The sequence below is a fragment of the Mytilus californianus genome, unplaced genomic scaffold (assembly GCF_021869535.1).
Source record: "Mytilus californianus isolate M0D057914Y unplaced genomic scaffold, xbMytCali1.0.p SCAF_14, whole genome shotgun sequence".
Lineage (NCBI taxonomy): Eukaryota > Metazoa > Mollusca > Bivalvia > Mytilida > Mytilidae > Mytilus > Mytilus californianus.
The window spans coordinates 24,416,865-24,441,137 of NW_026262626.1; the positions used below are offsets into that span (position 1 = coordinate 24,416,865).

The window sequence follows — 24,273 nt, forward strand, 5'->3', positions numbered from 1 at the left end:
CCGAGACATATACCAAGCCAGGGATACCTTCATTTTATATTCAGCTAGCAGGAAACATATGGTGTCTTCTAACTGTTTCGAAAGTCTTTTTTAAGAATTTACATAAAAATAAAAACACGTGTTTGAATTTAATGATCGAAATAAAGGAACTATCCTTTTGTTTTGAGGACTGAAAATATTGTCTGTAAAGTAATCCTTGATTTATACTTACAAACTGAAGATAAATGCGATTACTAATGTTAAATTATCGTGACGATGATTATTTTAATTTGACGAATTTACCAATTAAAAGCAGACGTTTTACATATCATATAAATGACAATTTTAAACTCTGATATAAACTGTCTTAATTTGAATCATGACCTTTATATATCATATTTACATTTTCACTTCAGGAAGTCTTGAGTTGTATTTTCTTGTAAAATTCAACGTAAACGCATTGTTACCAACGGTAAGTGTTTTGTTTCATTATCAACACTTTGGCGTCCATATAAAGTGATTAAGTTTAAAATAAGATATTTACATTAGAGTGACACAAAAGTTCAACTTTATTGTTAGCATTTTTAGAGTTTAAACAATCACACTAAGTTGTGCGATATTTTTAAACTGTTTTTCTATTGTTTCAGGATAAGAATGCACTTTTTTTCTCTAAGAATATTAGTCTTCATTTTATGCAGAAGTTTAACAATAGCAGGTAATGGCATTTCTATCTATCTTTTTTTATATCTGTGTAATATAAAACATACATAATATATCAGCAAAGCATAAATTGTAAGCTACGATGAGGTTTATAATGGTACCTTACATGGCTTACGAGAAGTTGCATATTATAAAAGAAACAAAGAGGAAATTAAAAAACATAAACCAAGAGGGGACAGACAATACCAAAGCCGACGGAATAATGGTGAAAATACGAACTTGGAAATTGTAAATTGAAGTAAAAAAAAATTCTACACTTCTATTGCCAAATATGTATTTTCAGAATGACTGATATTATTTATTATGATCAAAGGAGGCAATAGTAGTCTATAAATGTTCGAAATTTGTGAATATATTTTGAGTATTCAAAAAAGGTAAGAGACAACATAATGGGTTAAATAAAGGCAACAGTAGTATACCGGTGTTCAAAAGTCATAAATCGATTGAGGAAAACAAATCCGGGTTACAAACTAAAACCGAGGGCCGGAAATCAAAGGAACAACAGGAACACTGAAGTGCAACAATAACAAACGCCAACATACATAGAAACGAACTATTTGATAACAACTGCCATACTCCTGACTTGGTACAGGACATTTTGAGAAAAGATGGTGAGTTGAACCTGGTTTAATGGCTAGCCAAACCTCCCGCTTATATGACAATGACTACGTGACAGAAATACAACACAAACACACGCAAGGAACATTCATCACAGAGAAACGCACAAACAAATAATATAATAGTCGACACAACATGCAAACCGCAGAACAACAACGAACATATTCCATCAACGACAAACACCACAGGATATCACAAACAATGACGTGCTTACGTAACTAACATGCAATCTGGAACTATATACAATTATTTTCACAATACTCGTCCAAATAATTTTCATGACAATGATTGTATTGAAAGGCAATTTTATAATTATTTGGACTACAAACGATAAGACATAACATATTATCCAACCGAAACCATCAAACATCAAAAACAAATACATAAATGTTGAATGTACAAAATACCGGAGCGAAACCATTTGCGTTGATCTGATCAACAGGATGAGTAACTCCATCTCTGCAAGAATGATTTGCCATGCGAGTCCAGATTGAATCAAAGTTGTCATAATAGGAATAAACCTCAATCGATAAGCCTACTTTAATAATGTTTACGTTATAAGATCCCTGTTCATCAAGTCCGAATGATTTTAATATGAAAGAGAGTAAATTAATGAGATACTTACTGGTAAACGCCATACAATAAGGCAGAGGGTATATTATCACTTGGAGTTAATATATACCTCTTCTATGGATCAAGTTCGATATGTACAAACGTGGTGAAAATTATATTATGCCTGTCGTAAAAAGATATTCATGTAAGGTCCTTATGATTGCTCGTTATAATAGTTTAATACAATTTCATTAAAAAAAACCACATGATTCAATTTCTGTGGGTGCAAAAGTGTAAACACAATTTCATGTATTGATAAGTAGTGACTCTCGATTCTTCTTCAGCCTGGCTGTATCATGTTTATTTTCTTGCCAACCCGATCATAGGGTTTACGTTATTTTGTAATTTATGTTTATGAATATTCATGTGTTTAACAATTATATAATCATTAACAAACATTTACTTGCAGATCATGGCTGTGTAAGGGATATGAAAAAATGTCCAGGTAGTTCACTGTGCATAGAGGCAAAGTATATGTGTGATGGTCAGCAGGATTGTAAAGATGGATCGGATGAGTCACTGGAAATGTGTCGAGGTATGGAATGCATAATTTTAGATATCTTTTTTTTATTTTGCAAAAAAGTAACATTTATTTTTTTAAATTTGATGATGGAGAGAAATCATCTCAAGGCTAATACGATATTATTGGTCTTTCGTTACCTATCATAATATCATTGATGGGGGGTATCTGCTCACAAGGAAGCAATTCAATCAAAATAAAAAAAAAAGAAACGAAACTCAAGATTAAGAAGTTCCTGTAATATATATTAGTAGAACACATCAAATAAAAAAATAAAGACATTACAATAAATATATGACAAAACATACATCACATTTGTTTTTATTTTAATTTTTTACAATTTTTCTTTTATTCGATGTTTGGTACTAATTTTATATTTTGAAATGTCATTCCTTAGATCAAAGTGGTAAATATTCAAACACACCAAAATTAAAAGCAATTTTTTTTTGTTCACTCTTATAACCATACGATAGGAGCTTCTGAAGACTAACTTGATTGAGATACGTATTGGTAAACACCTGGAGCTTATATTTACCTGTTCTATAGATGAATGTGCCAATTGCATTTGGGGCCAATAAAGTTTGTAGAGTAAAACTCTGGTGAAATTCAATTATCCGTGTCTTAAACATACGTTCATGGAAGTCCCTATGATTACTCGTTGACATACTTTAATCCATTGTCAGCAAAAAAAAAAAAAAAATAACATATGCTTCAGATTTCCGTCGTTGTAAAAGTAGTTACTCTCCAATGTTCTTTAGCCTGGCTCTATCTTGTTTTTTTCTTGCCAACCCGATGATACGGTTCACGTTTTGTCATGTCTGTATTGTGCGTTGGTGAATATTCATCTGTTTAACAACAGATAATAATTAACATTCATTAAAATCCGCAGATTATGATTGTGAGTTGGATATGAGAAAATGTAAAGATGGTTTACAGTGTATAGATGCAAGGCATATGTGTGATGGACATCAGGATTGTAAGGATGGATCGGATGAGTCATTGCCATTGGAAATGTGTCTTGGTATGAATGCATTAGTTTAGAGATATTTTTGTTTGTCATTTTGAAGAAATTTAACATATCTTTTTAAAAATGCTGATGGTGAGAAAACATCTCACGGCTAAAACGATATTATAAAGCTTCCGTTACCTATCATATTATCATTGATAGAAAGGTTGCTAATCACAAGAAAGGAATTCAACCAAAGATTCCGAGAGTTTCGTTGTTGCCACCCTTGGAGAAGTTTTACGGATGCATTCAGGAGTTAATTTATCGTGTGGAGTATATGTGATGACCAAGGATGTGCTCATATTGCCTTAAACACTACTTTCTCTTTTTTTCTAAATTGCGACTAAATGGGACCCACCGCCAAATTTATTCTTACCATCGATCACATGACGAGTGCAACATGTGGAGCAGGTTTTGTCAATTTTCAGCTCACACTCGGTGTTTTTGGTATTTTTGGAGAGGGGGGCTGTTCGTTTTGTTCACTGTTCAATTTGTTCAATGTAGTTCATTATGTTTTTTCGTATTTTTCTTGTTTTGTCAATACGGTTGTCAGTTTTCCTTTTTTATTCTCCTTTTGGTATTTTGTGCTTAGAACATAGCGATATTAGGAAAAAATTATGTATATAGCATTTTCATAACTTTAATCGATTTTTTTTGCGACTGTTATATTACTGAGAGGTTTAGCTAGCTATTAAACCAGGTTTAATCCACTATTTTCAACATAAGAAAATGGCTGTATCAAGTAAGGAATAGGACAGTTGATTTCCATTTGTTTGATATGTTTGAGCTTTTGAGTTTGCCATTTGATATGTGTCTTTCTCTTTGGATTTTTTCCTTTGTGTTTCGGTATTTTTGTTATTTTTACTTTTTAAACATTTAACAACTTGACAAAACATACACCAGATTTTTTTCTTTCATTTCAACATTATTTCATATATTGGAATTGTGGTATTGTTTTATATTTTAAAATGCTATTCCTTAGAACAAAGTGATTATTGGTCGATATGAAATACTTTAAAAACCAATGCATAGCATAAGTGGGTGATATATTCATTTAGATATAAAATGGGGTCTTGTTTAAATAAAACGGCTTTTCATATCTATTTAAGTTGAAGTAACAAACCTTTACATTGATATTGCAAAATATATATTTATAGTAAGACCGATATTATTTTTTAAAATCAATAAAGGTAACGGATGTCTACAAATGTTCGAAATTCGTGAAACCATTTTGAATATACAAAACAAAAATGGATGCAAGGACACAGCATAAAGGTAAAAAATCGGATCGAAACCGGTTGCGTTGATCTGATTAACAGGGAAAGTCTATCCTGCTCTGCAAGATTCATCCGCCATTCAAATCCAGACTGAACTAAACATATCATTATCGGAAATAGAACACAATCGGCGCAGTAAAAAATCGACAATAATTGTAATGCCGTAGGGTCTCAGACAGCAAACACATGTTTTCTTTTAGATGAGATGCAGACGCTATATTTTGGTAAACTTATCATTGACAATGGCAGTGAAACTTAGATGATGTTTACTCTGATAAACCTACGCTAGGGCTTTTTAGAGACTGAATTGATTGAGATACTCACTGATAAACGCCATATCATAGGCCACAGGGTATGTAACCACTAAGGGCTAATATATACCTCTTCTATAGATGAATGTGCAAATTGCATTTGGTATGAATCGAGTATGAATTAATTATGCCTGTCTCAAAAATTAAATTGATGTAAGTCCATATGATTGTTCGTCGTCATAGTTTAATCCAGTTTCAGCAACAAAAAAAAGAACATGATCCAGAATTCCGAGGGTGAGAAAGCCGGGGTAAACAATATTTCATTTATTGATGAGTTGTGACTCTCGAAAATCTTCTTCAGCCTTGCTCCATCTTGTATTTTATTACCAATCCGATGAAAGGGTTCACGTTTTGGCATGTCTGTATTGTATATTTATGAATATTCACGAGTTTAACAATAGATAATCATAAACAACCATTAACATGCGCAGATTACGACTGTCGGTTGGATATGAGAAAATGTCAGGATGGTTTACAGTGTATAGATGCAAAGTATATGTGTGATGGTTATCAGGATTGTACGGATGGATCGGATGAGTCACTGAAAACGTGTCTTGGTATGGAATGCATTATTTTAGATACATTTTTTTCATTTTGCAAGATGTAACATACATTAAGAAAAATTGCTTGCTGATTAAGAGAAAATATCCCACAGATAATACGCTATTCTACGGCTTCCGTTACCTATCGTGGTATCATTGATAGAGGGTTGATACTTACAAGGAAGCAATTTAACCAAAGTTTCCAAGTGATAACATTGCGGCTACCCTTCGAGAAGTTTTACGGACGCAATCATCAGTTAATTTATCGTGTGGTATATCTGTGATAGCAAAGGATGTGCTCATATTGCCATAAACACTACTACTTCCTGTATTCCTGAATTTTGACTAAATGGGCCCCACCGCCAAATTTGTTCTTACCATGGCACACATGACGGGTGTCACATGTGAGGCAGAATCTGCAAATTTGCAGATGCACCTGAGCTGACCGTCAGGGTTGCTGGTTTTGTTTTGGGGGAAAGGGGGCGGGTTGTTTTGTTGATACTGCTTTTTGCTATGAAGTGCATTGTGTATTATCGTACTTTTCTAGTTTGGTCAATTGGGTTGTCAATTTTTCACCCTTAATTGTCCATTTGGATTGTGCTTCTTTTCATACATAGTTCAAAGTGATATTAGGAAGAATTATTTCTATAGCAGCCAGTTGAGTATTCGTAGCTAACTTCAAATAGTTGGGTGTATTTTCAAGTCAATTATCATTAGACAAGTGACATTTTGCAATGTTACATGTAGTTTAAAAGTTTGAAGAATTAATGCACCATCTAAAACATGAAAACATTACTTCATAAATATCTTGCATCCGAAGCACTTTTCTTAATAGACCTTTATAAGGAACGCTTAAAGCGGAATATTTAACAAGAATTTATATGAACCAAAACAATTGAAGAGCTATACGATCAAAACGGACCAAACAATAAAAGATAAACCAATCTAAGGTCAACTTTGCCTGAATGAGTTGAAATTTGAATTTCTTTATAATTTAAAATTTTGAAATTGATTATTTTACAAAGTCTTGTCATAAATCATATCAGTACCGAAGTACAGACTATTGAGCTGATGATTCCTTCGGTTACTGACAATCCACGAGCAGTAGTATCTACCTAATGCAATACAAATTGTAGTATTACCGGAATCTTTGTGTTGAAATAGCAACAAAATGTAAAACTTTATAAAAAAGCAAATAATCATCTGTAATTTATGATATGTTTTACAAAAAAAAATAAAATATTATAATGATAATCTAGAAGTTATTTTTGAATGTTATCTATTGAATATTGAGAATATCCATCTAAATTCAAGAGAGGCAGGGGATACAAAAAGGATGGTCAGACTCATAAGTCGAATAAATTGACAATGCCATAGCAAAAAAAAAAAAAAAACAGCAAAAAACAAGCACCTTTCTAAAAAGACCAAAACAACAACTAAAGAATGAGCAACACGAACCTCAAAACACCGAGGATTATTTCAGTTGTTACGGCAGCGTTATCCTGTCCTTCATGAGACAACCGTGTGAAGACGAGAGAAGATAATAATTTGAAAATACATATGGGCAAGCCTTCCTTTTTTAATATTTTTGTATGATCCTGTATACTTACTATATATCATTAGATTATCACAAATAATATACAGATTATGAATGTAAAGAAAATGACGTAAAATGTGCCGACGGACTACAGTGTATTCCTGGTCGAGTTCAGTGTGACCGCAATAGAGATTGCAATGACGATTCAGATGAACAGATTGACTTCTGTAAAGGTAAAGGAATAAACATTATTTTCCTTGTTTATCATGGTGATTTGAAAATTCGTACAAGTATTACAAGGACAAAGAAAACAAAATAAGATAAACAAGGTTTAATCCGCCGTTTTCTACATAAGAAAGTACCTGTACCAAGTCAGGAATATGACAGTTTGTTTCCATTCGTTTGATGTGTTTGATTTCGCCCTTTGATAAGGGACTTTCCGTTTTAAATTTTCCTTGGAGTTGGGTATCTTCATTATTTGACTTTTTGTTATACGTCCAGATGAAGATATATAACATTTTTCAAGAGTCAAGCATTGTACTTAGCAGTTAGTAATCTTACAAAAAAATTATACCATACCAAATGAAATTTGTCTCGTGTAATTTTAACTCATTATCATTCGGAATATTGAACTCGGTGTTTTTCCATTATCTTATTTGAGACAGTAGCACGTCATACAGCTACCTTTAATTTGCACTTCTGAACAGTATCTTTAATACACAAAATAAACAATAGTGAAAAGATAGGTAAACCGTTGCATTATTTTAGCACCATTATGTTACAGCACATGTACTTGGCTTGTACTATAAATTTGAAGTACCAGTTGTATACCTCAGTATTGTAGTACTGTGGATTCATATTATTCGTTGGATACTAATTTTCGTGGGTTTCGTGGTAACCCGGGAACCACGAATTTTAAAATACAACGAATTACAAATTTTCAATTAGTATATATGCAGACTTTGCCATAACCACGAAGTCAAATATCCACGAAAATGCAAGATTTCCCAAATCCACAAAAATTGGTACCCACGAAAATAAATGAATCGACAGTACTATTTAGGTAAAAGATTATAGAACTGTTTCGATGTACTTTCAACTTTATGTTAAAACTGTGAACTTATGTATCTAAAATTAAGCATAATTTTGAGAAAAAAAACTTCAACAAGTACTACATTTCCAATTCGAGCATAACTGAAGGAGTTTTTATGTATCAAGAACGCTCGTCTGACGTACACAATTATTAACCTGGTATTTGAGGAGTTATTTGTCACAGCGTTAAATTAACAATACTTCAAAAGTTTTCATGCAAAAATGTTTAATTCATATGTACTCTCAATTAAAAAAGGCTCACATATCAAAATTAACCATTCATAAATAGTGGATGAGGTGTTCGAATTTATATGTGTCATTCATATAGGTTTCAATATGTAATGTATAAACTACATATCTAATGAGTAACCACTTGTAGAAGCTAATGATTTGATTTATTTAGATATCAACAAAAATGTTTCTCCTTCTAAGACAATAATATACATATAAGGGCAAAAGTCTAACACAAGATATCATTTGGATAAAAAATATTTTACAAATGCCATACAACACATTTCGCTTTAGAGTTATAAGAACCTTTAATGTTTGTTTAATTGACAGTTGCATCATAAATGAAAAACAAAACACGTGTCGAGATTTAAAATAATTTGAAGTTTAATAAATGAAAATAATACACATTTGATTATGCATAAATAATGATTTTGTACAGTTTTTGTACTTTCAAAGACAAAACAAAATATATTCCGATCTTAACAATCATTATATTTATTAACGCAATATAAGTTTAAATCATTCTACCCTCCGTTACAAGTACATGTTTATACCTCGACAGTTAATTATAAAGTTTTTTTTTGTCTGGGAGTCTATTAATATTTTGCATTGTAAATTGAAATAATTATGTGTCGTTGAAAATAGGACAACATGACATAATGTAACTACAAACTGTATCAATACCTTTATCATGTTTATCATACTACTTGTAACAGTTTTCGGGTCCTACACTTCTACTGATTGAGCATTGGTCAATATTACTCTTTTTATTTGGATGACATAATATCTTGGTAATTATTTCAGATTTTGAGTGTCTAGATGGATGGACAAAGTGTGGTAACGAAGTACAATGTATAAGAAAGATGGATTTGTGTGATGGATATTATCATTGCAATGACATGTCGGAGGAGAACACAGAATTTTGTAAAGGTAGAGACATATGTTTTCAAATATGTGCTGAAAAGCAAAAAGAATATATGATTAAGAAGATGTGGTATGAGTGCCAATTCTCCATTAAAGTCATAATGTATAAACAGTTTACAATTATAGGTCAAAGTACGGCCTTCCACATGGAGCCTTGGCTCACACCGATCAGTTACCTACAAAAGGTTTCAAAATGACTAGTTTCAAACAATTCAAACAGGAAAAACAACAGTCTAATCTATATGAAAAAATGAGACACATATATGAACCACACCATCAAAAGACAACCACTGTAGAACAGGCTCATGATAACTTAGGACAGGTACATAAAAATGGAGCGGGTGTAAACGTTTTAACAGGCGCCAACCTTATGATTTAATGAATGTTTTCAAGGATTTATTCATCATACTGCTAAGTTTAGTTTTTAATCGAATAATACCATCTTATTAATGTATACTGCGCCAAAAAATGTAGACTTAATTTCAAGTTAAGAATGATTGACATTTTTTTTTCATTCAGAAAAAGTTTTTACAAACAGAGGGGACGAATAGACAATAATTATGTAATGATATGTCTTTTTTATATTCGTATTGATTTTGCCCTAGTAAAAAACACCATTAAAACATATACATATACATTGCAGTCATTTGATTAAGAGATATTGAAAACAATCAGTTGAAAGAAGGAAAAACATGAGCATATGAGACAAGGCAGTGACATATTTTCCATCAAATACAATTATTGATTTAATTAATTGTTTTTTTACGCCACTTGTAGCACTGTTTGCCATTTCAAAAACGAAGTGACCAGTTTTAATCGATAAAGAAATCGGGAGCACCCGAAGAAAAACACTGAAAATCGGTAGGAGAAATTACTATCCTAGTCAATTAAGATTGGAGTCGAACGCACCTACCATATGAAGGACTCGAACTCACAACCTCAGTGATGACAGGCTAGCGAAAAAGTAGTTGAAGTACTGAGACAACTCAGCAACAGAGGCCCTCATAGAATATAAAAAAGTTAAATAAAAGATATTGGGTCATTTTGAATAACTTATTTTTGTCCAATATTGTTAAAATTTAAAAAAAAGTCTTGTCCCTTAAAAATCTTTGAACCAATAAAATTATCAGCTGTGAAAAAAAAACTGAAGTATGAAAATAACTCAAGAGGATATTAAACCAAAACTATACTTCTACTCTGTCCTGACATATTCATAAATGTTGCATGGAAAGTACATTGAATTTTATAGCCATAGAATGTGAGGCAGGACACATAAAATGTAAAAATGGACAGTGTATCAGTGATTATTTGACCCTGTGTGACAGACATAATGACTGCTATGACAAATCGGACGAAGGCGAGGCTTTATGCAGAGGTAAGTAACATGAGGTAATCCCTTAACATAACGAATTCACGTAAATAACAATGCAAGTTATAGATGCTATACATAAGTTGCAATTTACCACATAAATTTAATGACGGTAAAATCATTACCTGTTTATCTTTTGCATTAACAACTAAAGAGGAATTTGAAAAATGAACAAGTAAGACATAAGTTATCAAAAGATTTTTTTTTAGAATAAAATTGTATGCAGAGGATAAAACCAAACGTACAATAAAAATAACTAAGTCTATATGAACCCTACAAAACTACTTATTTGCCTAATAAGGATAAGCTGTTCTTGCTCTATTAATGAAAACCGTAAAGTTGCTGATGATCAATAAAATTGTGTGATCAGTTGCATTCGGTACTGTCACAATCGTTATCATCATTTTTGATAAGGTCTATGAAATCCGAAAGGTTGATTAAACTTTATCTTTGGAACACCTCGTTATATAGCATTTCTAAAAGTAGCAGCCTTCTGTCAAGAAAATTATGACAGGAAATGCAAGGTCTTCATTTTCATACCGACTGGGATATATTTATTCCATATGAAGGCAATGTTGGAATGGTGCTTCATATGAGGGAAGGTTCACTATTGGGAATTTCATTTTTTTTTCTTGAAATTTAAGTACAAATTAATCATCAATGCATTAATTTTATGAGTTGTGAGTTCAGATATGAAACATTCTCCATTCGGTGGTACCCTATTTTTGCGGTTTGACGAGGCAAATGTGTTTAACATATTTACCATACTAGAAATTAGTTAATGTGTGAAATAGTTTACTTGTTTAAGGTTAATGTTAGCTTGTTTACATTTTGATTTGAAGTCGTTAAAAGAAAAGCATAGTTTGTACATATAGATATTCTTATTGCATGTTAAACCCAACAGATATCAAGCTAAACAATCAATAGAAACAAAAACTAACCCAATTAAAGTAAAATGAAATAAAACGACAGACAAAATATTTCAAAATGAAAATAAAGTTAACATAACATGAGAATGTTCAATGCTGTATGACTTAGTGTTACATGACAGTCTTATGTATTTCAGATGGAAGGAGCAGGAATTTGAGTATAACAAATTTGTAACAGTACAGGCTAATACACTATTATAATGCATTCAATTGTACCAATGCTTCTGATTGGACGGCAACAAGCGTAAAAACCCTCTATCTAACTGTCTGTATTCATTTTTGAATTCTGGAATGCATTGCCACGTTATTCCTTCCATAATAAATAAGCAAACTAATATTTGTTACCTAAAATGTTTCTATCGTCTAATTTTATTACATCCAGAGGAGTACAAGAAGTCTGAAAACGCCCTGTGTTTACATTTGACGCCGAAACATTACATATGACGTCACCTTGTTAAGTTGACAAAAACAATGACAGCCGCGGAATATTCATTTAATGAAATAAAACAACGAAATAATGACTAAAATGGACTGTTTTGTTTATTAAGCATAAGAATAGAAATAACCGTATTGTATTTAAAATTTTGCAACCGTAAAATAAAGCAAAGCTTCAAATACAATTCAGTTATCTCTTAATTTCCAGAAGAGAGTTGTTAGTAAACATAACCAAAAATAAAATAACGCTTTAAAATCTTTAAATTTGAAACGGAAAAAACCCAGGAAACATTGAACTCATTGAAAGCGATTCATTACCATGTCATTCAGGGCGTAACGTGTTAACAAAAACATCATTAGTTACGATTGTTAAATAAAATCGATAATACAATTATATTCGAATTGAAAAAACAACTGCAATGAGGCTCTGAAAAGAAGTTGAAAAAACCCAATAGGATCGGCTTTTTGTTTAGAATTTCCTAGACTTTTGTCAAGTCCTGATGGTTTTCGAAAAGTAAGGACACACTACGCAAACAATATAATATTGTTTTAAGTGGGATGGTTGGATGTATTTTTCTAAATATTTTTATATACCTCATCAGCAACATGAAAAAAAAAACTTTTTTTTTGCGGTATTTCTTGAGTAAAACGATATATATAACATGTATAAGTAAAAGACAAACATACATTACATGCACAAAATAGGTTTAAACTTTATTGTTGTACCAGTATCAATGATTTTTCTTTTGGGAGCTTAAATAGTTATGTGAAATTTGAAAATTCTTATAATTTAAAACTTATATCTTTTGAATAGCTGCTGATAATTTGATGACTTTAAATTAAATGCGACGAATTTTGTTTTTTTTAATCCCTTTTAGTTGTTTGGATCCCCGTTTATTATTTTCTTTGCTTTTATTTGTTATATTTTTTAATTATGATAAAGACTTCGTATCTAATATAAAGTGACCTGATCGAAAGTAAAAAGAGAGGGTTTAAAAACATTTTCTATGCTTTATGTTCTTATACCTGGTCAAGGCCGTCTTGTTCCATATTTCAATGTCTCAACTTTAACCATTCGACCACCGACAACCTAATATTTTGTACAAACTTGCCCATATAGAAAAAGTTTTGTTGACCTTTATATGTCTTTTGACTATTAATGTCGGGTTGTTGCTGACATATTGAGGTATTAAAAAAATCTCCTAAGATTATTCCCCGTCGCGCTCGCACCGCTGTGGATACGATAATAGTATGTATATCTTTATAGCCGTCCTTCCGAAAACATCAATTATCAGAGACCGTTAGACAGAAAGCTTGCATACATGTCTGGATTATTTGTCTTGGAATTCTCTTGACCATACCATATCGTCAGGTTGATTTGGTAATACTTATGGGAGTAGTGAGACTTTTACCATTGTTTAGAGTACTTCTAATAGAAATCTCTCAAACTTGGTTGTTTTTATTTTATTTTTCATCATGTGCAGTTGATTACATCATACGTTTTATTCTTCCAGAGTTTAACATTTTTTACCGGAGTTCAGAGAAATGTTGTTTTTGACTTTTGTACAATATCGACGCTTTGAAATCGAAATTGCTTCTACACAATTTGACTGATAAATCTCTTTTGTGGATATGCTCCTAATGTCGTAACTATGATCTCGTCCCCTTTTCACGAATGAGACTTACCGAATTAGACTTATTAACGGGTTTGTACAAACATGAGCAACACGACGGATACCACATTAGGAGCAGGCTTACCCTTCAAGAATACCTGAGATCACCCAGCGTTTGTGGTGGGGTTCGTGTTGCTCAGTCAGTAGTTTTTCTATGTTGTGTTTTGTGTACTCTTGTTTGTATGTTGGTCTTTATCTTTTTTTTTAGCCATGGCGTTGTCAGTATATTTTCGACTTATGCGTTTGGATGTCACTCTGGTATCTTTCGCCTCTCTTTTATGTAGTGGCATTGTTCGCCTTCATTTTTAGCAGACCATTATATAATGTAATTTTGATTCAACCATATTTTTTTGGCGTTCTTTGACTTCTACCTTTTTTGATGTCATTCCTCAATTACAACTTCAGAATATAAAACTGCTTTGATTCTTACAGAATTATTCTATATTTAGTAGGATTTTTTTACCATTATGAGTAATTGACCGTCATTTTTTATGCAACTATTTGATGGGAAAAGTCGAAACCTTAACCCTTTGTCAATAATTTTACCAGAATAAGGTCTTGTTTTGTGTAAGGACCAACAACAACATATACCAATGCTCGAAATACACTTTATCAATGTCCTTGTTGTTGAACTCCAGTCTGAACACACAATTTCATTCCTCGTTTATGAAGCGTCGAAGACATGCCGCTAAAGCATGGCAATTTTGCTCATTTTCACGATCAACGTGTTAGAATGAGCAATAAATAAAAAACATTTTCAATATTATTTATAAAGAAATTGAGAATTACACATTAGACAGATAAGTAAAAAAGACCATGTTTCTTATCCCCAAAATAACTGACATCAGTTGAAATAAGATAAATCCCCAAATAAATCCTGTTGAACGTAAGGCGAATTTCTAAACACAAATATCAGTCAAGGGGACAACCTAATAATACCATGTGCATACAATGTTTGTTATGATATATCAACATTAGTTTGATAAGAATTTGGTTGAATAAAAAAAAAAAAAAAAAAAAACACTATGTTAATACAGATAAAAGTTATATGTATTTAAGATATAGTGTTTAGTTAGAGGATTACCTATGTTCAAATCTCATAAACCTATTCAGAACATGTAAATAAAGGTGACAAAGAAAATGGAAGGAAACGAATAACTTTCAAAATAGACTCTGTTTGCATGTGGACAGACGTACCGTAGTAAAAAAAAGACAAATAGACAAACTACAGTCAACAAAACATTACAAAGAAAACTAAATCGATCAACATAAACACCATAAAAAATAAAAAATGCAATCACGTATTGAGGATTACAAAAATCGCATACCTTTAATCACAAACAAACATTTTTTTTTTTAATTTTCAAAAAAAAACAAAATTGGTAAGTCTTTTTATGTTATGTGTTTTTTACATATAAATAGGTTGATCGTCCGCAAACACGATTAATTCTGCTATATTCTGCATGTGCCTATTTCAAGCCAGGCGCATGTAATTCAGTGATTGGTGTTTGTTGCTGTATATCATAAATTCTTTTTCAAGCTTGCTATGCGGTATGGGTTTTGCTGATGGTTGAAAACTGTACGGTGCCCTATAGTTTCTAACTCATACGTCATTTGGTCTCTGTTGGAGAGTTGTCTCATTGACAATCGTGTCAAAACATTTCATTTGTATATTGATATATATTTAAGGTCCTTCAAACTAGCAATTATAGCAATTCTCATTCTCGTCTTTTTTATTCTTCTTATCATCATTGCTAATGCAGCTTCAATCTTTTCTTGTTGATTTATACACAGTTAGAACTATGGATGTTGTATGAGCAGCTCTCTGTTATTGAAAACTGAATGTATGGTGCTTTTTAAATGCTATTTCGATATTTTTTTCAATAAGATTTCTTTTTATTCATTTAGTGTAAATTTCCCTTGATCCTAGTTAAGCGCTGTCTGTTAATAATAAAATATATGGGTTTACCCAATGTGGGTGTGATACACAATTTTACAATGTTGTAGACTGATTTCATTTTGTAACGGCTAAAGATTTTTTTCTGATTATCAAAGTATTTTACTTGAGAAATGTATTGATGCAAGATATATTTTTGTCAACAAATTTATTCTGATTATATCACAGATACAAAACACACTGTCATAAAACAAAATATAATGACATGAGAATGACAAAATAACGAAAAGATATGTACACAATGTATTTGACATAATGTTATGTTCCAATCACCGTTAACTAAATGATCGAGGAAATTTACATCTCCTTACATTTTCTAATCAAAATGCTCTAACAGACCTTAATATAACAAGTTTAGTTCTCAAAACTTTATCCATTTCCACCAAACATCTTATTGACAAACTCAGATCAAATTCTGAAAATCATCGCCATTTTCATTGGATATGTAATCATGGAATTTAAGTTTTAAAGAAAAGAACATACATTAGTTCACTAAAGTGCGCCTAGAGTTTTAAGTAATTACCGCTGATGTTAAAGGTTTTAAACGTTTCTGATATTAAAATATATGAATAAGTTATTTTTTTATTTTACCATTTTGATACGTTCATATATTAATTGCAATTAGCATGATTAGATATCTTGTTATCTAAGTCAAATAAAAACAGATTTATTTTTCAAATGAAAAAGAAATCTGTTCATTTCACTGACATTTCACATTTACAACAATCGATGTTGTCAAGATCTTGTAAATGACGTCCCATAAAAACTAAATGAGAAAGTTTTAATTTTTGAAAAATTGTAAATTGAACGATCTTTATACTAACAGGCTCAAATCATAAATGTATGCTACAACAACAGAAACTATCTTAAATCCTGCTTGAAAATATTTTAAATGACTTCTTACAATTGATTCAATGTTTTGTCTTGATTATATACTCATTTGAATCCCAACAATTTCAAATAAAAAATGCACATGACAGAACCAGTAGGTTTGGCAATGGGATGTTTTGCAAACCTAATATCCGTTTACACTCATTGTCACTCAATCATTTTTTTTATTACTTATGAACTTAATTAATTCATGTATTTTTGGGGCATTATATTCGTTTCAATCCTATCTTGGACAAGGTAATTCTCTTTCATGTCTTACTCTTGCAACCAACTCCCTGATAAAATGGTCGTCCCCTAACAAAACTGACTACAAACTAGCTCAATATTTCAGTTAAATTATGAACAATACAATGTCTTAACTGTATTTGACAAAACCGTTCGGAATTTTATGCTCTTCCTTATTTGGCCTTTTTAACATTTTTTATTTGAGCGTCACTGATGAGTCTTTTTAGATGAAACGCGCGATTGGCGTAAAATGTTTTAATTCTGGTATCTATGATGAGTTTATTTAAGATCACAAAGACATTTGACATGTTTGAAAAATGATAAATACAATTTGTTTAGATCGCTGATATGAACGTATACACATAATCTGTCAATCTACTGAAATCATTCTATTAACTATATCAATGGACGTTGCGTATCGTACTTTTGCTTATTTGTCGTGTTTTAGGATAACTTGCTTTAGCTTTTATTTTCTTAAATTTTTTATGTACTTTTTTTACTGTATCTCTTTGTCACAAATAACCCCATTGGTTTAGAAAACAATTTCACAAACATTTTCTAGGCCATTAAGATGCCATTGTCAATATCTATTTTTTCCATTCATCTTCATTCTTTATTACATCGAACTGTCATTTTTTCGTAGGTGATTGATAAAGATTCAATGTTGCAAAACAAGGTTATTTGTACAAAAAAGTAATTTCGAGAATTCCCTTTCTTAGTTCTTTGAACCGAAATAAAAAATAATGAATATTTTACAATATACAGACAACAAAAAGTTGAAAATTTCTATTACATTTTCATAAAATATCAGTCTAAAAAATAATAAAGGGCAACAATTATACCTGCAATACATAATAAGTAGCATAAAGCAGCAAAACTATAGCATAAACATTGTTTTAAAGTATATTTTTTGTTCGAACTTTCTCCATCATTATCACAACTTAAAGAGCAGCCTTTTTCCACATCGTTTTCTTTATATTGATCGGTATCTGAACAGCAGTAGATACAACAGTCACAACACATGTTTTTACAACATCCGTAGTAACGCGTATTACATTTTTTACAGCAACATTCGCAAAAACAATAGTATAAAAAATCATACATGCAACTAGCCACTATTGTTAGTATATAACGTGTGATTAAACTGGCAAAAAATGCAAATATAAAAAAATATAAAGCTGGAGGGGACAAGTAGGCTTGCCCTACCGATCCACCTAAAATACCAATTGGGATTGACAAATATCCTGCAACTAATCTCACTAATATCATTCTAAAAAAGTCTTTTTTGATCTGAATTTCAAAAAGAGGTATATATACAAAGATTATTCTTTTAATTAAAAACATTGTTTCAACTGATACTGACATACATACTGATAACCAGAAAGTCTTTTTTATGGCTTCCTTAGCAAGTAGTTCGGTTATTCTGCATAGAAATGGATTATTTAATGATGCTTTTATTTCTGTAATAATATCCTCTGATGATATTATTTCCGAAAAACAGGGTATTTCACTATGTTTGTCCAGCACAACTTTTGCTTCGAGTATGATATTGTCACCTAGCAGATTTGAACAAGTTTCGTTGACTTCAATATTAGAACTTTGGTCAGCTACGCCTGCGATCAATAATCTTACATAAGAATATCGCGTGAGAGAACCTGCCAAAGAACTGACAAGTGCTATCATCATTGCCAATTTAAGTCCAAATTCCTTCAGTTCACCTAATGCAGCTGAAACCAAGTCAGCACATCTTTGTCTTGAGTCTTAACTTTTCGATATTCCAGTTAGTATGTAATTAACTGCATGTTCACAATTGTTTGCTCCGAAATCGTACATTCGTTCCCCTAATCTCTTATAAAGTCTTTTGCGTATGGTGTGGTCAGCTGTAGAAATTGGTGGATTGACAAGATAAAGTTCTGAATCAACATCAAAAAGTTCATGCGGTTCTTTGTCATTGAATTTTATGGTTTCACTAATAAATTTACCGACTCCAAATTTACTGTTATTTGTGAAAATTTCTTTTGATGATGTGTAGTGAGCAACCATGATTTTAATAGTTTTTTTCTTATTTTCTTTCTTTTCTTTGTTAGGTTCAATTATTTCAAGGAGTATAAAATGATGATAGTAACTGCAACACGTCGAACATTTGTTTCTTTTGACTTTGAAATGAAGATATTCTGTTTCGCTTCGCATGCTTTGATCTTTAAAAAGTTTATATAACTGCTCGAATGATTGATCTGGATGAAAAAAAAAATGTTGCTATTAATTTGTTGTAGAAAAAGTTATTATTCAAAACATAAATGTTCATTTGACAATGTTACTCCCATAAAAAAAAACCAATAACCTACTACCTGTATTGTAAGTATCGCTAAAACAATCATATTAAGTGTTGAACGCTAACATGGCTAACAAACATGCTTAACGCCGAAAAGTGCATAACAAATGTCCAGCTATTAGACTGTTATTAAGTGATTATTGTTTGTTGCTGTCTTTCGTTGTATTTGTTTGCTTATTTTTTTTAGTATAAATCAAATCGTTGTTTTTAACTTTTGCATTGTTTTATAATTTTTTAACGTACTCTACGGTCTGAGTTTTATCATTCGTTGATGGTCGCACGGTAACCTGTTATTGTATGAAAATTTGTCAGTGTATACAAAGTGCGAATCCTGAAATACCATTTTTACTGTATCTGTCATGTACTTCTTATGTGTAATGACAAATAAACAGATATAAATTCATGATTTTTAAATAAAGTAAAAAATTATATATAAAATGTTTTTTACTTATAAATTCATGACACAGGTTAGAGATGCGGACGGGTTTTTATCGCACCTAAAGCCATTCAGATGTGAAATTGATACACAAATAGGTAAATATTAAAAATATTTCTCGAACAGAAGGTCAAGGAGATTAAAAAGCAGCAGTAACGTTTTATATTCAGAAAAAAATTACTTGAAACATAATCATTAATGTTGTAAAACTTAAAACAATTTTTGTTATTCAGTTTATTGATATTGATTTAAATTCCACTATGCTGCTTTCGTAACGCAGTTCAAGTTTCCTGTCGAATAATGATACCAAACCTTCATTTTCACTGTAGGGGTAATTCATTTCTGTTGAAAATGCGGTGCATTTTCACATAAGGAAATTTATTGATTGTCGTCGACCACAGTCTTAATTCGGTCGACTCGCTAACAACCTTTATTGAGTCAGAAGGATATGATTATAAATGCTTACTTTGTAAGTGAAAGTCAAATGTAATACATCAATAAATTCCGTAAAAGTAGCATTTACTGCTAAAATATTTAATTCTATTTCTCTAATAATTCGTCCGGCTCTATATGCTGGGTTAAATTTATCCATTCCAATGACACTTCATCATTGAATACATATATCTTGAACATTTAAGCAAATCCACGCCACACAAAAAGCAGTTTTCGGTTTCGGTCTATGTACAGGGTACTATACATCACATACTAATGAAAAGTAAAATAACAAAAATACCGAACTTCAAGGTAAATTCAAAACGAAAAGTCCTTATCAAATGGCAAGATCAAAAGATCAAACACATCAAACGAAGGGAAAACAACTGTCATATTCCTGACTTAGTAGAGGCATTTCCTTATGTAGAAAATGGTGAATTCAACCTGGTTTTATAGCTAGCTAAATCTCTCACTTGTATGACAGTCGCATAAAATTGCATTATATTGACAACAATAAGTGAACATAATAAGCAGACATAACAGGTAAAAATGTCAAAAATAGGGGTACAGCAGTCAACATTGTGTTATAATCTTAATCACTATAAAAACAAACAAATATATCAACAAAGAAAAACAAAATTGCATATCGACAAATCACATAAGCAAAAATAAAGACAAGAATACAAAAAAATGACCATAGCACGTCATAATGGATGCATCTAGATAATAAAGAGCATTCACACAACTATTTTCATTTCGCGCTTGAGGGAAATGTGACATTTTTCGTTTGAGTTTATATCAAAGTTGCCAAACATCATGTACTAATGCAACTGCATCAGAGTGTATATCTTGGAAAGAAAAGCTCACACATGCACTTGACTTAAAGTTCATGCTTGGATGACTGGATAATTTCTATGTCACATGGCATTGGATTTTAACAAGTGCATACATCTTATACAGTGAGGAGATTTCAAGCAAGAATCGAGTCAACTTAATTCATATTCGAATTTCTTTCAAACTGTTGTAACAAATAAGCAAATACGTTAAAAAGTATAACATAACTAAACTACCGAACTCCAAGGCAAATTCAAAAAGGGGAAGCCCATAAAAACTGACAAAAATCAAACGATATCAATCAACGGAACATATCCCTGACTTGATACGAGCATTTTCCAAAGAAAATGTACTCTAAGAATACAATAACATATTGAGAACAGTTTACAGTTACATGTTTCAATCGTTCTATATCACGGAGTTTAACCACCGTGCAGTTGATTCCGAACGTTAATTGCTGCTTAGCGAAGCGAGGTTAGTAGACAGAACATCCACTTTTTTTTTCTTCAAAGACAAATTCACGTTACAGTAACTATTCAAGTTTTTATGAAAACAATGTTTGCTGCTTCCTGGCAACATTGTATATTATTCATATAACATGAACACGCACTATGTATTTTAAAAAAACAAAAATTCACAAACCACACGGTCGCATTTAGTTTAAGAGTCAAACAGGGTGTTTTTTTCGACTTTACAAGTAAATTCATACACCTGTCTATTTACAGTAGTCACAACGAATGAGAATCCCGTTGTTTTATTTTATCTACATACGTTTACCTAAAGGTCTGACCTCCACATTTCGGCATTGTACGGATCGTTGTCTTTATAGTTTGTTTGTTTAGTACCGTTCGTTGCAAGTTCTTGTACTATTCTTTTTGCGTTTTGGCTATTCACAGTTGATCAATAGGGTAGTATTGTTTGTCAATATAACGCACGGCTATCATTCGTTAAATCGAGAAAAATTATCGTGGAAAAATATTGCGATATGATTGTGAAGGATCTGGTTTGAGATCGCAAAAGAAATCTTGTCGAGAAGACACATGCAAGGTCAATAGATATTCTAATTTTCGTTTTATCAAAAAGGAAAATTTATTTGGTAATTATACAAGTTATAGAGAAACAATTTCTTACATAGTTACTCGTGGATTATCTGATTTATCCAATCTCGATAGTTAAATTATCGAATTTCAAAGTCGTCGCCGTGGCTCGGAACTTACAATTCGATTATTTAGCTATCTCGATTGGATAAATCCAAAAATCCACTAGTACCAATGTAAGAATGTATATTTATCGAATTATATATATAAAGACAAATAATAAAAATTTTAACTATCTGTCAAAATGGATAATGATCAGTATCTTAAAAAAATCAGAATTTAATTATCACCGTTTTAACAAAACTACAAAATTCAGATTGTTATTCAACATTCAATGACATAAACAAAATTGTAAACAAACATTATTTTCATCATTTTATAAATTCTCTGAAAATGTTGCTCTATATCAATGTTTCAAATGGCTCTCATAATTATTTTGAAGAAGCTTAATGAGAAAGTGGGTCGACATTGGAATATTAGTATAAATTTGATATTTATGATCGTGAAATATAGGTTACTAATATTTTGAGATCAAGAAAAGGATGGCGAAGGATCCGTTGTCGATTATTTGTATTTGCACACATTATTGAAAGTGTTCAAATAATTTTGTAATCATATGAAAATTCATAATGTAATGTACAGCGAAAGACTGGACTTGCGTGAATTTTTCCGGTTTAGTTGTGATTGGGGAAGTATAATCTGTTAGGCTATGATGATTCATTGCAATTTGGTCTTGGTTCTTTTTAATGAGACCATCAGAATTGTTATGTCGTTATTACAGTCCTTGGATGGTGTAAACTTCCCACTTACACCATACACCATTACACCATTCACCATACACCATTACACCATACACCTTGTGCCATTACACCATACACGTTACACCTTTGCACCATACACCTTACACATTACACCGTACACCATTCCCCATTCTATCTACACGATTTGAAATTACCCATAATGCAATTAAATTTTAAAGAAAGCGTGCGACTACAAAATTATTTATTTGTTTTAAAAAACGAATTTTGGTCACAATATTGTAAATTAATGTATAAAATTAAAACATCCGTGGTCATACCTATGATGGTTATAAAACAATACAGATTAAATATATATACATTTATTTGTAAATAAAGTACGCATAAAACTTTGCTTGTAATGCAAACTTTATCCGCGATCTGCCTATCTATAAATTAAAAACGATATTGGTTACAATGCTTTTATTATCGGTTTTAAAATGTAGCGTAAATCTTATAAACTTGGTTTTCAGATAAAATCGACAAACAATGCCAAAAACGAATAGTACTTCGATCATATAGAATAATCATGATAAATGTAAGGAATATTGGTGTACAGTTAATCATGCTTATGGCTAGCGTAATATTAATAATATTTCTTTTTCTGCACCAATCAACAGTGCAAGTATGCATGTCCTTTCTTTATTCAAATAATTGAATCATCACAAAAAATCAGTTTTCACATCTCAGACTGGCTCCAATATAATATTTTTTTTTACTGTCTCAGGAACATATATATGTATTATCTGTAGTTTTGATACTTCAGACCAGAGACATATATACACATATGTGTATATATGTCTCTGTTCAAGCTGACTGGTACATGTACAACAAAATTATCTGAACGCATCAAACAAAACTGACCATATTTGCACTTAATTATAAAATTAAGAATGGAAATGGGGAATGTGTCAATCTGTTAATTAATATAGGGTTAAAAAATTTGGAAATATTTTTGTCTTCTTTTTATTAAAAATATTGTCTCGCAACAAAATTTCAGTACTTTTGATACCTCAGGCTGACTCATATAACAAAATTATTTTAACGCATCAATCAAAACTGACCATATTTTCACTTTTAATATTATGTATATCTATATAGCCACATAGTAAATCAGCTATATTTTATTGTCAGAATGAATTGTATAATACAAATGACAGCAACATTGCAACACAATGAGAACAACAATTATCCCAATCAATCTAGATTGCCAGCACATCCTCTTTTTATTCAAAATATTGTCTCGCAACAAAATTTCAGTAATTTTTATACCTCGGGCTGACTAGTATAACAAAATTATTTTAACGCATCAACAAAAACTGACCATTTTCGCACTTTATTATGTATATCTATATAACCACATAGTAAATCAGCAATATCTTGATGTCCGGATGGATTGTATAATACAAATGACAGCAACAGTGCAATACAATGACAACAAAAATTTGTCCCGATCAATCTAGATAGACATTATGTCCTCTTTTTATTCAAAATATT

General features: G+C 31.3%; 1 protein-coding gene across 1 annotated transcript; it reads left to right on the plus strand.

The window, feature by feature from the left end:
• Positions 1–382: 382 nt before the first annotated feature.
• LOC127724601 (low-density lipoprotein receptor-like) lies at positions 383–12,146 on the plus strand. The gene is made up of 9 exons (XM_052231621.1): positions 383–451; positions 627–694; positions 2,339–2,464; positions 3,339–3,470; positions 5,475–5,600; positions 7,230–7,355; positions 9,250–9,375; positions 10,619–10,744; positions 11,805–12,146. Exons 2-9 carry the CDS (start codon positions 634–636, stop codon positions 11,840–11,842), a joined length of 861 nt encoding a protein of 286 aa, XP_052087581.1. The 5' UTR covers positions 383–451; positions 627–633; the 3' UTR covers positions 11,843–12,146.
• Positions 12,147–24,273: the final 12,127 nt, after the last annotated feature.